This window comes from Sceloporus undulatus, chromosome 2, assembly GCF_019175285.1.
Source record: "Sceloporus undulatus isolate JIND9_A2432 ecotype Alabama chromosome 2, SceUnd_v1.1, whole genome shotgun sequence".
Classification (NCBI taxonomy): Eukaryota; Metazoa; Chordata; class Lepidosauria; order Squamata; family Phrynosomatidae; genus Sceloporus; species Sceloporus undulatus.
In genome coordinates, this window is record NC_056523.1 from 491,762 (window position 1) to 505,745 (window position 13,984).

At 47.5% G+C, this 13,984-nt stretch overlaps 1 protein-coding gene across 9 annotated transcripts in view; it reads left to right on the top strand.

Annotated features, from left to right (window-relative positions):
- Window positions 1-13,984, top strand: part of COL11A2 (collagen type XI alpha 2 chain) — a 95,168-nt gene that overhangs the window by 75,062 nt on the left and 6,122 nt on the right. For all 9 annotated transcript variants that reach the window (XM_042448153.1, XM_042448152.1, XM_042448155.1 and 6 more), the window contains 16 exons: window positions 35-88; window positions 615-668; window positions 1,143-1,250; window positions 2,359-2,412; window positions 2,522-2,575; window positions 2,952-3,005; window positions 3,559-3,612; window positions 5,123-5,230; window positions 5,592-5,645; window positions 6,022-6,075; window positions 8,451-8,558; window positions 10,059-10,112; window positions 10,201-10,236; window positions 10,338-10,391; window positions 10,641-10,926; window positions 11,736-11,848. In XM_042448153.1, coding sequence (XP_042304087.1) covers window positions 35-88; window positions 615-668; window positions 1,143-1,250; window positions 2,359-2,412; window positions 2,522-2,575; window positions 2,952-3,005; window positions 3,559-3,612; window positions 5,123-5,230; window positions 5,592-5,645; window positions 6,022-6,075; window positions 8,451-8,558; window positions 10,059-10,112; window positions 10,201-10,236; window positions 10,338-10,391; window positions 10,641-10,926; window positions 11,736-11,848 — 1,299 coding nt within the window. The remainder of the gene's footprint in view (window positions 1-34; window positions 89-614; window positions 669-1,142; window positions 1,251-2,358; window positions 2,413-2,521; window positions 2,576-2,951; window positions 3,006-3,558; window positions 3,613-5,122; window positions 5,231-5,591; window positions 5,646-6,021; window positions 6,076-8,450; window positions 8,559-10,058; window positions 10,113-10,200; window positions 10,237-10,337; window positions 10,392-10,640; window positions 10,927-11,735; window positions 11,849-13,984) is intronic.

Genomic DNA, 13,984 nt, shown 5'->3' on the forward strand with positions numbered 1-13,984 from the left:
TTGACCTGTCCTGCAAATCTCTTTCTCCCTGCAGGGTCCGCAAGGACCCCCCGGAGGCGTCGGGAACCTCGGACCTCCAGGACAGAAGGTCAGTGTCCAGCCACCATGACCCCTTCTGGGCTCTTTGGCCAAAGGGTTGTGGGCAAGGAGTGGTCAGAAGGTCATTGGGGAAAGGGAATTTGACACGAAGGCAGTTTAAAGCCAGTTAAAAACTGAATAAATCTTTTGGGGGGTTAGATTTAGTGTGTGTGTGTGTGTGTGTGTGTGTATACCAATTTTAAAAAGTTTAAGCCAATTTCTTACATCTTCATGTCTGCAGAGTGGGATGAAACTATTCTGGCCCAAAAAGCTTTAATGAAAAGGCACGTTTTTTAGACATAGAAGGCTTTCTTGGCTATTCCCTATTCTTTTTTTAAATCTATTTCCATTTCTTTACTGTGGTTTAAACAGATTGGTCTTCTTTTGGAGGACTGTCCCTTTTCTAAACCTGAAAATCTGATTTTGTGAACAGTTCCTGTACCTCCTGGACAGTGCAAAAATACAGGGAAATGCACTGGAGGGTGGGAATCGGCTCAGATGGGAAGGGAGCATTTGACCTCTTTCTGTCGTTTCAGGGTGAACCTGGAGAACCAGGGGGACCTGGAGTCACCGGAGAGCCAGGTGGCAAGGTACAGATCCTCCCCTTCCCACCCTTTTTACTTGCTTCCTAACCTCACCTGTCTGCCCTCCAACATGAACATTAATTGAACATGAGCCAGCTCTCTGTGATGCTGCAGCGAAAAAGGCGAATGCAGTCCCATTATATTCAGCACAGACAGGCCTAGCATGGAGTCCTGAGTACAGAGAGCGAAATAGATGTTTTAAAAGGAGCTGAGAAAATGGGAAGACAGAAGATTAATTGGGGACAGTGGGAGGGCGGGCAGTGGGAGTAAACTGAGGATGATGGAGGAGGTGGGGGGAACCAAGACATGTTCAAAGCAGCTGAGAAAGTGGGAAGGGAGATGGTTAATCAGGAATCTCCCGACCAAATCTGGACAGTGTGAGCTGCCCCCCTGGAATTGCTCACCCAGAAATAGACTGCCTCTCAGCCTGGAGGCTCCATAGGCCCACATTGTGACTCCCAGGCGTTTCTCTCCTTTCAGGGACCCCGAGGTGAACGAGGAGAGAAAGGGGAACCCGGAGCCGCCGGAGTCGCTGGCCCCCCCGGCGGGAAAGGACCCCCCGGAGATGACGGACCCAAGGGAAACCCTGTAAGTGGGGGGCTCAGGCAGAGGGGGGGGGAGATGTGGGGTAGGGAGAAAACCAATGGCAACGGCACCCAAGGAGCAAGAGAGAGGAATCGCCTCCGTTGAGAAGCCTTGACCAGCCTTTCTGAAGAGGAACTGGGCCTGCAGAGAAGTTACCTTTTTTGGTCAGAGTGTGCCTGAGCTCAATGGGAGCCCTTGAGACCAGCCTTTAACTAAGGACCTTGCTGCCGCCATCCGATGACCAAGTATTCCACTTTAGCAATGCACTGGGATGTTGCTGGGAATTGCAGTGGCACTTTACTTGCTGACGGTAGAGAAGAACTGGGCCAAGCTAAGGAGCATGAAAGAGTGGTGCAAGAGAGGCAGATCACCTTAAAGGAAAGCTTTATTCTAAGGGAATTGTACAGCAAAAGGATATCACTCTGTGAAGGACCAATGACAGAAAGTATAAGTTACAGAGTCAAATCAATTCAGCCAAACCAGAAAAACAAATCAAAAGATCCTAATGCCACTGACTGGTGCATTCTCCTAATCCTACTCACAGGTCTGATGGGATTTGTAGTCCTTGGTGTGCATGGGATAGCTGGGATCCTGGGCTCCATTGTCTGGCCCCAACAGCCTCCCAATTCAAGGTTTGCCTTGCCAGAGCCAGAGACAAAGGCAGATAGAGCAAAACCTCATGTTGCATTAAAGGCTTTTCAAGAACCTCCTCCCCCAAAATTGGTGAAGGGTCTGGAAACCATAAAGACTCAGGGAGCTGGGCATGTTTAGCCTGGAGAAGAGAAGGTTAAGAGGGGACATGATAGTCCTGTTTAAATACTTGAAGGGATGTCATATTGAGGAGGGAACAAACTTGTTTTATATAAGGGGCACCATATTACTGACCCACTGTATATAATGGGATTTCAGTATCCATGCATTTTGGTGTCCACAGGATGGACGAGTGGGTCTGCTTAAAACCAGTGGGTCACAGCAGATCAGATAGATGACCTTCTGGGATCCTGAAGGGGGGATCTCTCCCTTGACACCTTCCAAATCAGACAACTGACCCATTGCATTGTGTTTGGTGCCCAGTGGTAATGGCCACCCCCCACTTCTCTCTGTCTTGCAGGGTCCGGTCGGTTTTCCTGGAGACCCAGGGCCCCCCGGCGGAATTGGGCCGCGGGTGAGTACCCCCTATTCCTTCCCCAAAGCCCCCACCCCCCGAGGACTTGAGGGTCATGGGCAAAAGCCCACCCCACACCTCTCTTTTTCCCCCCCCCCCCCCCAAACAGGGCCAAGATGGAGCCAAAGGTGACCGGGGAGAAGATGGGGAGCCAGGAAAGCCGGTAAGGAAGGACTCAGGTCTTGATTTGAACCCAAGGTATGTCAAGGGAGTCCCTGGTAAAGAAAAGGCGAAGGACCACCCATAAAAAAGGCATATAATTAAGAATGATGTAGCAGTTTATAATTATGCTACAGTTAGAAACACTGGCGCGCCCTTCCTTCCAAATGGTCGGTTCCCCAAAGGCTTTGTTTGCCCACGGAGGGGCTCTGGGTCCTTTCTGAGCTTCCGAAAAAGGGAGATGTGGAGCTTGGGAGGGGCAACCACCAAAAAGGCCCCGTCTGTTTGGCTGCCAGAGCTTCCTTCCCTCTGTTTCTGTTTCTTTTCTCTGGTTTGGGTCTCCAACTGGCCTGATCTGACCTCCTTTCTCTCCTTTCCAGGGCTCTCCAGGTCCAACGGGTGAAAATGGACCCCCTGGACCCCCAGGCAAAAGGGTGAGTGAGTGGCCACAACAAGGTTGGGCTGGTCCTTTGGGGTCTTCTACAAATACTACAGTGATCTCTCCACATTCGCTGGGGTTAAGGGTGAACCCCCCCCCCATGAATGTGGAAAAAACACAAATAAAAAAGTGCTATTCTTTTTACGTAACACCTCTCTAGGAATCTCCATGTCCTCCAGTGCAACTCTATGGTCAACATCTGCCAGAATTTGATCCCAGAATCATGCTGATGGACCCACAACATCTGGAACATCTAGGTCCTCCAGCACAACTCTATGGCCAACATCTGGCAGAGTTGCGCTGGAGGACCCTAGAGATTCCTAGAGAGAACATATAAAGCAAAAGCGCAAATAATCAAAGCCACAGAAGTCAAAGCGACAGATGCGGAGGGCCAAGTGTTTTCTCACACACAGAGGTTGTGTTTCCCTTACTATCTGAAACATTTGGAACTAGAAGTGCTTTGCTTTCTGGGTCTCCCAGCCTGTATTTGTAGGTCGTGGAGATAGATAATAAAAGAGCATTTAAACATGGGATTCCTCTCTCCGCAGGGCCCAGCTGGAACCCCAGGCCCCGAAGGACGGCAAGGAGGGAAAGGCAAAAAGGTGAGCATCACTGCCAGGTAAATGCCAGTCTCACCTGGATGGAGGGTTGGTCCAGGTGAGCAAAAAACACCGGGCAAAGAGGACATGGGCTTTAGTTCTGCCCATCTTGAAAGGTTCAACAGCTGTCAAGATAACCTTTAAGGTCTTTAAGCAGAGGTCAGATGTCCACCTTGTAGTGGGTTCCCCCATGGCAAGGGGTCAGACCAGATTGCCCCTGGAGAGACCTTCCAACTTTGTGCTTCTGATGTCCAAAACACACTGCAGAAATAATCCACTTTGAGACTGCTTTAGCTGCCCTGGCTCAGTGCTAGGGAATCCTGGGAATGGTAGTTTATTGTGGCCCCAGAGCTCTCTTGACAGAGAAGGCTCCAAGTCTCACAAAACTTCAGTTCCCAGAATCCCCTGGCATTGAGGCAGGGCACTTAAAGTAGTCTCAGACTGGATTATTTCTGCAGTGTGTGTTTTGGACCTCAGAGATCAATAATTCTGCCTTTGAATAGATCAAGAATTAAATATTCGGCTTTTATAAAGATCAATAATTCTAAATATTCTTTTGTAATGAGCAATAATTCTACCTTTATATAAATCAAGGATTATTTGTCTATTTATTTATATTGTATTTATACCCTGCTCTTCAGAAATGCTCTCAGACTGGTCTACAAATATGTAATTAAACAGAATTAAATATTCTGCTTTTATAAAGATCAAAAATGATAAATATTGCCATGTAATGAGCAATAATTCTGCCTTTATATCAATCAAGGTTTATTTATTTATTTTTAATGTATTTATACCCCACTCTTCAAAAATGCTCTCAGAGTGGCTTACAAATTGGTAATTAGACAGTTTAATTAGGCAGAATTAAATATTCTGCCTTTTATAAATGTCAGTAATTATAAATATTTTGCCTTTACAAAGAGCAATAATTATCTTTATTTATATATTGCCCAAACAGGAATGCAAGACAGATGCGCAAATTAAAACTAACACTAAGCAGCTAAGAGCCTTATTGCATTATTAACCAAACCCAGGAGCCTAATAATAATAATAATAATAATAATAATAATAATAATAAATGTATTTATATCCCGCCTCTCTGTGCCACACAACTGGGGCGGCTTACACATTAAAACAATACAGTCTCATCCGAAATCGTGGTTTGTTTTCTGCCTCTGCGTGACTCTCATTTTCTTCAGGTTGTAAAAGTGTGGTAAAAGCGTCATTTTTGCCAAACAGATTATTCCAACTTGGCAAATGGGTCACTTTTATGACCCTCTCTCGCCATTTTACATCCGAAAGAGAATGCGGAGGGAGGGGGGGGGAAAGAAGACTTTTCATTTGCCTCCCGGGTTTGTTTAACAATGCAATAAGGGATAACCTTAAAGGTTAGCTTTAAGAACGTGATCAAAACTGTCCAGGGCATTCAAACAAATTGGCTGGAAGTGATTTCAAAGAGTCGTTTAAAAACCGTATACAATGGGGACCCATGTAATTATGCCCTTTTTTCCAGGGGGAACCGGGCTCTCTGGGACCCCCAGGCAGGACGGGGTCCGTAGGGCCACAGGGACCCCCGGGGAAGCCGGGGACAGATGGACTGAGGGGTCTCCCTGGATCCGTGGTGAGTAAAAGAGCCCAAAAGAGACCTCTGGGTTCCTCCTGGTTTTGGGGGGGGAGTCACTGCCTGCGAAGTGGGTGGATGTGGGGCTATGGGGTGGAGAGGAGCTGGCGTGGGGCGCTTGGAGTTGGGGGGAATGTGGTGGTCTGGCCGACTTCCGTCATGGGAAGGGCAGGAGAAGGGGGACAGCTGGGTGTGCCCTCCTCTGTTCTGGAGAGGGAGACGGCTCCTCTGGATTGTAGAGCCCAGAATCCCCAGCACTCAGGGGGGGCTGCCCCACAGAGGGCAGTGCGGTGGGTCTTGCCAGGGCCTGAGGGGCACTATTTAATATTTCCCCCCTCCCTTCTGTTGCCTTCTCTTCCAGGGCGCTCAAGGCAAACCGGGGCCCACGGGTCAAGCTGGACCCCCTGGACCGACGGTGAGTGGCCCAGAGTTTGCTTCAGGGCTCATGGGGGGCAGCCAAATGCCTTGTGGGGCCAGGAGTCTGTTAATATCATCAAAATTTGGTAGATGGCATGCATCTTTTCCTTGAAGAGAGAAGGAGTCATTCTGGTGCAGAAGGGCTCAAATGGCTGAGTTAGTGACTCACAGGCTCTGGCCACTCAGGGTTGTAGTCCAAGTTTGGAGTGGGTTTCACGCACCCGGCCCCATGAAGGTTCCCATCTATTCTATCATGATGGGAACTCTAGAGGGCTGGAGGGTTGAGTGGGAGGAGGCATGTCCCGTGGGGCTGAGAGAGAGTCCCCCATGTCCCCAGGGGGAGTGTTTTGAGAAGCTCCTTGGTTGTTTTACAGGGACCCCCTGGATTGCCAGGACTGCGAGGCGACTCTGGACCCAAAGGAGAGAAGGTGAGATGGGGTTTCAAGCTCGCTTGGTCTGCCTTGTACGTATCATAGAGTCCTAGAGTTGGAAGAGAAACCCCAAGGGGCCATCCAGCCCCATTCTTCCACGCAGGAACTCTTAATCAAAGCATCCCCATTGACAGATGGCTGTCCAGCCTCTGCTGAAATACCTGCAAGGGAGTGTCTTCCATGTAAGAACTCCCCTGATTGCCATAGGCCAAGTGTGGTTCTGTGCGGCTGGGTGACATCTGGAGGACAGTGAACCTTATTTCTCCACCTGGTTGGTTTCAACGGGACCCCTGAAATGGCTGATATAACCCTTGATCCTATAGTCCTGATGGGGTTGGAGGAGATCTGTGGGTTTCTTCTGGGATCAGTGCGCACACAGCAGCCCAGTTGCGATTGCAACGCAGAAATGGACAACCAGCAATTGCCTTGCAAGGCCAGACAAGGATTCAGTATAGCTATTTAGTTACGAGATCGAGGAAAGGTGACTTTTTGGGACTACAATTCCCAGAATCCCCGGACAGGCTGCATGGCCAATGTTTCTGCAGATTCTATTCCAAAGAAGTCAGAATTCCAGTCTCTGGGTTGAGAGCACTTTCGGTAAATTATGTGCAAACGCAAGTTATAATATATACCATTATATACCATTAATTATGTAATAATAATAACGACAATACAATAATAAAGTTTTGCCCAATATAGGGGCTTCAAGGTGGCTAACAACAAATTTAAAGCACTACAAATTAAAAACAATACAAAAGTATTATAGAGTATAACTATAAGGTTACAAGTGAATTGGAAATAAATTACAATTAGATATTAATGGCTTGTAATGAATTACAATCCATTGCCCGTATTTGTAGTTAATTAACTACATTTGTGCTGCATTTCTAGATTTCACAAAAGACCGTTTGTTTATCTTATCGTTGAAGATGGCAGTAATCTTTCAAATGCCAAAAGTACAAATGCGTCTCCTGCCTGAGAAGTGAAATGGACTGGACTGTGTTTTTAAGTCCAATAATTTCCCCCAGGTTTACAATATTTTTGTGATTTTTATTTATCTTAATCCTTTGAAGATCCCCGAAAGTATGAGTGTGTCGTGAAAGTCTCTCTGAGCCAGGCTTCTCCTAGCAGTGACATTGGAGTTTCTCACATGGGAGGCATCCCATGCAGAAATGGCATTTCAAATCCTAAGAAAACACGCAAAAGCGTGATTGATTTTCAGACACATCAGGATTAATACAACATTAAACCAGCTAGAAAGTCAACAAAATGTGAGTCTTTTTCCTTCTGGGATTTTCCAGAAGTAAAAGGAATAATCTTTTGTCTGATTTCTAGCCGGGTTAATGTTGCATTAATGCACCTTAACAGCAACGTTGTCTGAAAATCAGTTGCGCTTTTGCGTGTCTTTTCTACTTTCTATCTAGGTTAATGTTGGATTAATCCGGATGATAATAAATCCACTGATAATAAATCCATTTTTTTTTGGGGGGGGGGGGTTTCACTTGAAATCCCATTTTTTGCATGGGATTCCTCCCGTGTGATAAACTCCATAGACTAGACTATGTTACTAAACCCAATAATACCTCTAGGGTTTACAGTTATTTTGTGATCTTTAAGGGAGTGATTTATTTATCTTGGATTTACCTTTTGCAGATCGCAGGATTATTTCAAACCCCGAAAGTATGAGTGCCTCTTGATGTCTGTCTGAGCTGGGTTTCTCCTAGGAGTAACTTGGACTGGACTGTGTTACTAAGCTCAATAATATCCCCAGGGTTTATGATATTTAGTCATCTTTAAGAGAGAGGTTTATTTATCTAATATTTATCTTTCGAAGATCAGAGGAATAGTTCAAATGCCGAAAATACGAGCGTGACTCTATGTCTGTCCTCCCTTCTTAGTTGGGTTTCTCCTAGGAGTAAAACGGACTGGGAACCGTTGTTGAGTCCAGTCATTTCACCGAGGTTTACAATATTTTTGTGTTTTTTAAGAGAGAGATTTGTTTATCTTGGATTGATCTTTGGAAGATCCCCGAAAGTACGACTGTGCCTCAACGTCTACCTTTTGAGTTGGGTTTCCGCTAGGAGTAAAACGGACTGGTCTGTGAGTCCAGTGATTTCTCTGAGGTTTACAATATTTTTCTAACCCTGAAGAGGGAGATTTATTTATCTTAGATCTATCTTATGAAGATCACAGGGATATTTCAAAAGCCAAACCTGTGAGTCTATCGTGGCTTCTGCCCGCTCTCCCAGGTTCGACTTCTCCTAGGAGGCAATGGGACCAGAGGAGGGCGCCACAAAGTCCCAGTCTGCCCATCGTCCTCCCACTCCACCCCATTCACCCCCATATGTTTTTCTCTCTGTGTCTCCTCGCAGGGCCACCCGGGTCTCATTGGCTTGATCGGACCCCCGGGGGAACAAGGGGACAAGGGGGACCGCGGCCTTCCCGGACCCCAAGGAACCAAAGGGCCGAAAGGAGAAACGGTGAGTTTTGCGGGAGGCCAGGGTTGGACTCCCATCCAGAACAAAAGCTGCCTTCAATCCCATTTTAGGACAAAGGCTGGGTATAAATCCCTTAAATAAATCAAAATAATATTTAAAAATACAGGTGTAAGTAAGTGGAAAGCACCAGATCCCATAAATGGCTCTAAAAAATGAGATGATAATCCATGAACTGTAAGCAGTGCCATCCAGAATCCACAAAACAATACAATAATGCGCAAAACTTTTGTGGATGTTGAATTTCGTGCTTCACCACATGGCCAACACGGCTACCTATGGATACATAAACAATGCCCTAGTCTATAGGGTATCACACAGGATGCTTTGTTGTCGTGGATGTCGGTTTCCACAAGGAGCACAGCTGCCTCTTTGGCATTTCCTCCGAGGGGCTTAAGGCAGACGCAAATATCTCCCTCCTTGGAATTAAGTTTCAGACAGACCCCGAAATAGTAATCCACACATTTGGAGTCAAGGGAGGACCCCACAAACACACACACACACACAGAGATATGGTGTGCCTGATGCCCAGGGGATACAGGTGGGCAGGTTCTGGGGCAGGTCTTGCAGATGGGAATGGAGGAGACATTTGGGGCAGTGTTTTGGCCCTAGAAGAAAGCAGGAGTGTTTTCCCCCTTCCTGGCTGGGTTTTAGATGGACCAAAAGGAAGGAAGGAAGGAAGGAAACTATGAAGGGACTGAAGGAAGAAACGAAATGGAAGGAAGGGAGAGAGGGAAAGAAAAATGAAGGGAAGGGAGGGAGAGAGGGAGGGCCTGAAGGAAGGAAAAGGAAAGAAGGAAGGGAAAGATGAAAGGACGGAAGGAAAGATGGAAGGAAGGAAGGAAGGAAGGAAGGAAGGAAGGAAGGAAGGGAAAGAAAGATGAAGTGACTGAAGGTAGAAAGGAAATGGAAGGAAGGAAGGAAGGAAGGAAGGGGAAGGGAAGGATGAAGGGACTGAAAGAAGAAAGGAAATGGGAGGAATGAAGAAAGAAAGAAAGAAAGAAAGAAAGAAAGAAGTGTACAGAAGGGAAAGAAGAAAAGAGGGAGGGAGGAAAGAATAAAGGAAGGAAGAAGGAAGGAGAAGGCCTAAGGGAAAGACGGATGGCTGGAAGGAAGGGAAAAGGTTGAAAGGGGGGTAGAGGCAGAAATGAAAGAGAAGAGAGGAGGGAGGGGGGAAGGGTAAGGAAGGATAGGGCAGAAAGAAAAGATAGAAAGCCAGAAGGAAGGAAGGAAGGAAGGAAGGAAGGAAAAAAGGATTAAAACCAAAGAAGGAAGGAAGAGAGGGCAGAAAGGAAAGAGAAGAAGAAAAGAAAGAAGGAAGGGGCAGAAAGGAGGGAGGAATGGAGGGAGAGAAATAAGGGAAGGCAAGGGAGCACAGAAAGGGGGAAAAAAGAAGGAAGGAAGGAGAGGGCAGAAGGGAAAGAGAAGAAGGAAGGCAGCCCATCTCCTGCATAATAACATCCCCGCTCTTTCTTCCTCCTGCAGGGCATCCCTGGTCCCTCTGGCCCCCTTGGCCCCGCCGGCCCCCCCGGACTTCCGGTGAGTGACCCCTGTCCCCCTCCCTAGCCCCCCTTTCCCCCTTCCTGAGTGACACACCCTAACTTGGTTTTTCCTCCTCCTTTTCCAGGGTCCCCCCGGCCCCCAAGGTGCCAAAGGAGCCACGGTGAGTGTCCCCCCCCACAAGGTGGATATTGGGGGGTGGGCATGTTTCTCCTCCAAGACCCTCTCATGAGGACTGACCTTTGGGGGTTTCTTTCTTTCTAGGGTCAAGCAGGGCCTAAAGGTCAGCGTGGGGTTACTGGTCCCCCCGGACTCCCAGTAAGTCACCTGACCCACCTTTCACTCCTTTCTCCCCTATAGATAATGCCTTCTAAGGGTATCCCATGCCTGCATGTAATTTGCACTCAGGGTTTCCCGCTGTTTCCTCTCTTCCTCAGTGGTTCCTCTTTTGTGCTGGAGGGGGCTATGCTGCACCACATGCCTAGGGTTTGGTTGGCACAAAATGGCGCCCGCGTAGCCCTCTTGGCCCTCTGCCTGCTTTCCTCTGCCACCCGCTTCCTCTTTCAGGGCCCACCAGGCGAAGTCATTCAGCCGCTGCCCATCCAGAGGCCCAAGAAGAACAAGCGCTCGGTGGATGGCAGCCAGATTGTTCCAGAAATGGAGGAAGAGGAGGAGGAGAAGATGGCGTCGGACGCTGCTGGGCCCGCACCCTCGCAGGGCATGGAGGAGATCTACGGGTCCCTCAATTCCCTCCGACAGGAGGTGGAGCACATGCGCAAGCCACTGGGCACCCGGGAGAGTCCCGCCCGCACCTGCCAGGACCTCTGGCTCAGCCGCCCGGAGACCCCCGACGGTGGGTGAAGTGGCTGTTCTCCTTGGTCCCCCAGAGAGGGCTTTGAGCCAGACATGTCAAGGGGGACTACCACCTTGCCCTGGCTCTGAGGCCTTTGCAAATGGCTACTTGAGGCCTCATGGTTTTTCATACAGTAGGCCCCCCACAGTTAGGGGCTCAGGGACCCCATGGAAGTGAGAAACCTGCAAATAGATAGACACTATTTTGAGAGGACACCTCTCTAGAAATCCATAGATCTACCAGCGCAGCCCTGTGGTCAACGTCCACCAGAAGTTGACCGTAGAAACATGTTGGAGGACCTACAAATGCCTAGAGAAGTGTTTTCTCTAGGAATCTTGAGGTCTTCCATTGCAGCTCTATGGTCAAATTCTGGAAGAGTTGCCCTGGAGGACCTAGAAATTCCTAGAGAGTGTATTACACAAATCCGTGAATAAGCAAATCTACAAAAGCCAAAGCCGCAAATGTGGAGGGATGCCCTTTTCACCAAAAGACAGAACATCAAACCTATACAGTCAGGAACAAAACGATAAAAACTCAACACTATAATAATACAATAAACCATAATATATAATAATATAATACGATATAATATAATAATAAAATATACCAGCGTACTAAAATAATATACAAATACATTGAACACAAAACCTGCTGGAAGACCTAAAGATTCCTTGAGAGCTGTCCTAGAAGTGTATTATGATGATGATGATGATGATGATGATGATGATGATGATGATGATGACAGTTCTCCCACTCTCCTTCTTAAAGCCCAAGCCGGGTGTTTACGGTTCCCTCTCCTGTCTCTCCAGGCGACTACTGGGTGGACCCCAACCAGGGCTGCTCCCGGGATTCCTTCAAGGTCTTCTGCAACTTCACCGCCGGAGGAGAGACCTGCGTCTTCCCCAGCCAGGAGACCCGAGAGGCAAGAAGGGGCGATTGCGGCGGAAGGGGACTTGGGCCAAGGCGCAGGAAATTGGGGTTTTGTTTATATACTGGGTTTATATCCCGCCTTTCTCCCAAGATGGGATTCGGGGCGGATTGCAATCAGTTCCAAAGGATATATACAACTAAGATGAATTTTAAAAGGCCAGGCTCCACATGATGCTGGACACCAGTGTTGCCAATCACCCTTGAAGGAAATCCCCCTGAAAATTCCCAAAATGCCCCCAAATTCCCCAGGGCATCTGGGTCACAGGCGGGATGTCCGGGTCAAGGGACCGCAAAGCCGTCTGGGAAGGTAAAAGAGGGCAGAAACTTCTGGGTCAGTCATTTTTTGGGGGCTGGAAAGGCATTTTAGGCAATTGGGGGGGGGGGGGGAGGAGTGAAATAATTCCCTATAAACGGAAAGGCTTTTAATTCCCCAACCAAAAGGTTTAATTCCCTGGAAATTCCCCATAAATTTTAATACCTGAAAATTCCTGGAAAATCTTTTTTTACCTGGATTGGGGAATTCCTAGGAATTGGCAAACACTTCTGGGTAACTCATCTTTTCTTTGGAGCGGCCATTAATGGGTTGCAAAAATGGCTCTCTGAAAAGGAGGCTGGTGAGGGCGCGGGCATCGGCCAAGGAGGCTATGCGCAGGCGGGCGTTTGCCAGCAAATACTCAGGATTTGTTTTTATTTGATTGTTGGCGCAATGGCTGTGCTGCCCAGAGTAGAAAAGGCCCCCCGCCCCTTCTTTGGAGAACATACTCCAGAATTGTGGGGTTGTGTATGTGTGGCAAGGCATTACTATGGTCCCAGTTCAAGAATCCCACCAGTGGGCAGCATCTTTAATCGAAATGCTTTCCCTCTCTTCTCAGGTGCCATATCCGCGGGAGAAGAAACCCCCAAGTGGTTCAGTCAGTTCCAGAGAGGGGTGAGTTTGGGAAGGAGAGGATGGCGGGGGGCAGAGATGATACACTCCCAGTCTATGGAGTTTATCCCACAGCAGGCTAAGTGCTTACGTCCCCTGCAGAAATGGGATTTAAATCCCAGAAAAATCCTGCAAAAGCGGGATCGTTTTCAGACTCATGTGGGCATTGAGCCTTAACACAAAATAACCCACACTTAACCCTTTTTACTCACTTGTCTACTTTCTGTGCGGTTAATGCTGATATGCTCAATGCCCCAATGTTGTGTGAAAGTGACCACTCTTTTGCAAATGTGTCCACTTTCTGTGCATATCCCAACAAATGCAACCACCACTTAAACATGAGACTAAAATTATTTTACAACCACACCGTCTGGTAACAGAGACAACATCAGTTGCCCATACAAAATGCTAAGCACAAAATGCTAGTTACAACACAATTACTCAGCGAAAGTCCTTTAGTATTCCCAGTCCTTCTGGCCTTGCTGCAGAGAACAAGTGGAATACCTTTCGAAATATCAAGCGATGATATACTGCGAATTCTTCATAAGAGAGGCAATCTTTAGGGTAATAGCTCAGGTAGAAAGGTAGCAGAGACTATCCGGAGCTTTTTTTTAGCCATTCAAATGTCGACATGTGTTGTAAAAATCATTTTGTACCTAGCATTTTGGTGGGCAACTGATGGTTGCCTCTGTAGCCACATGGTGTTATTGTAAATATGTTTTTGTATCATACTTAAGTGGTGGTTACATTTGTTAGGTATGTGTGTTTTATATGACAATAAGTCCACCCTTGCCTTAGCTGGAGATCATCGACCCCCCCCCCATGTAAGACAAAAAGCGCATATGCTCAAGCCCCATTAGATATTGGGGCTTGTGCTGCTGTGTGGCCATGGGTGCGCACCATGGGCACACACGCCATTCTCCTGGCGGCTTCCACATAAGCTGAAAGCCACTTATAACAAGACCATTATGGAGCGGACTCACTGTATATTATATGCTCATGTATAGTTCTAGAAATTTAGGTCAAAAATTGACCCAAAAAGCCTATCCATGGGTCAATGTAAGTCCTGTATTTTAACTCTATTTAAAGAAGGAACCATCCTGGGTAAGCAAGTATAATCTGTCCTGGAGCCCTGACCCCTCTTCTCTCATCCTCCAGCCTTAAGAGTGAGCACAAAGGGTTAGTCTGATGGATTTTTAGGTT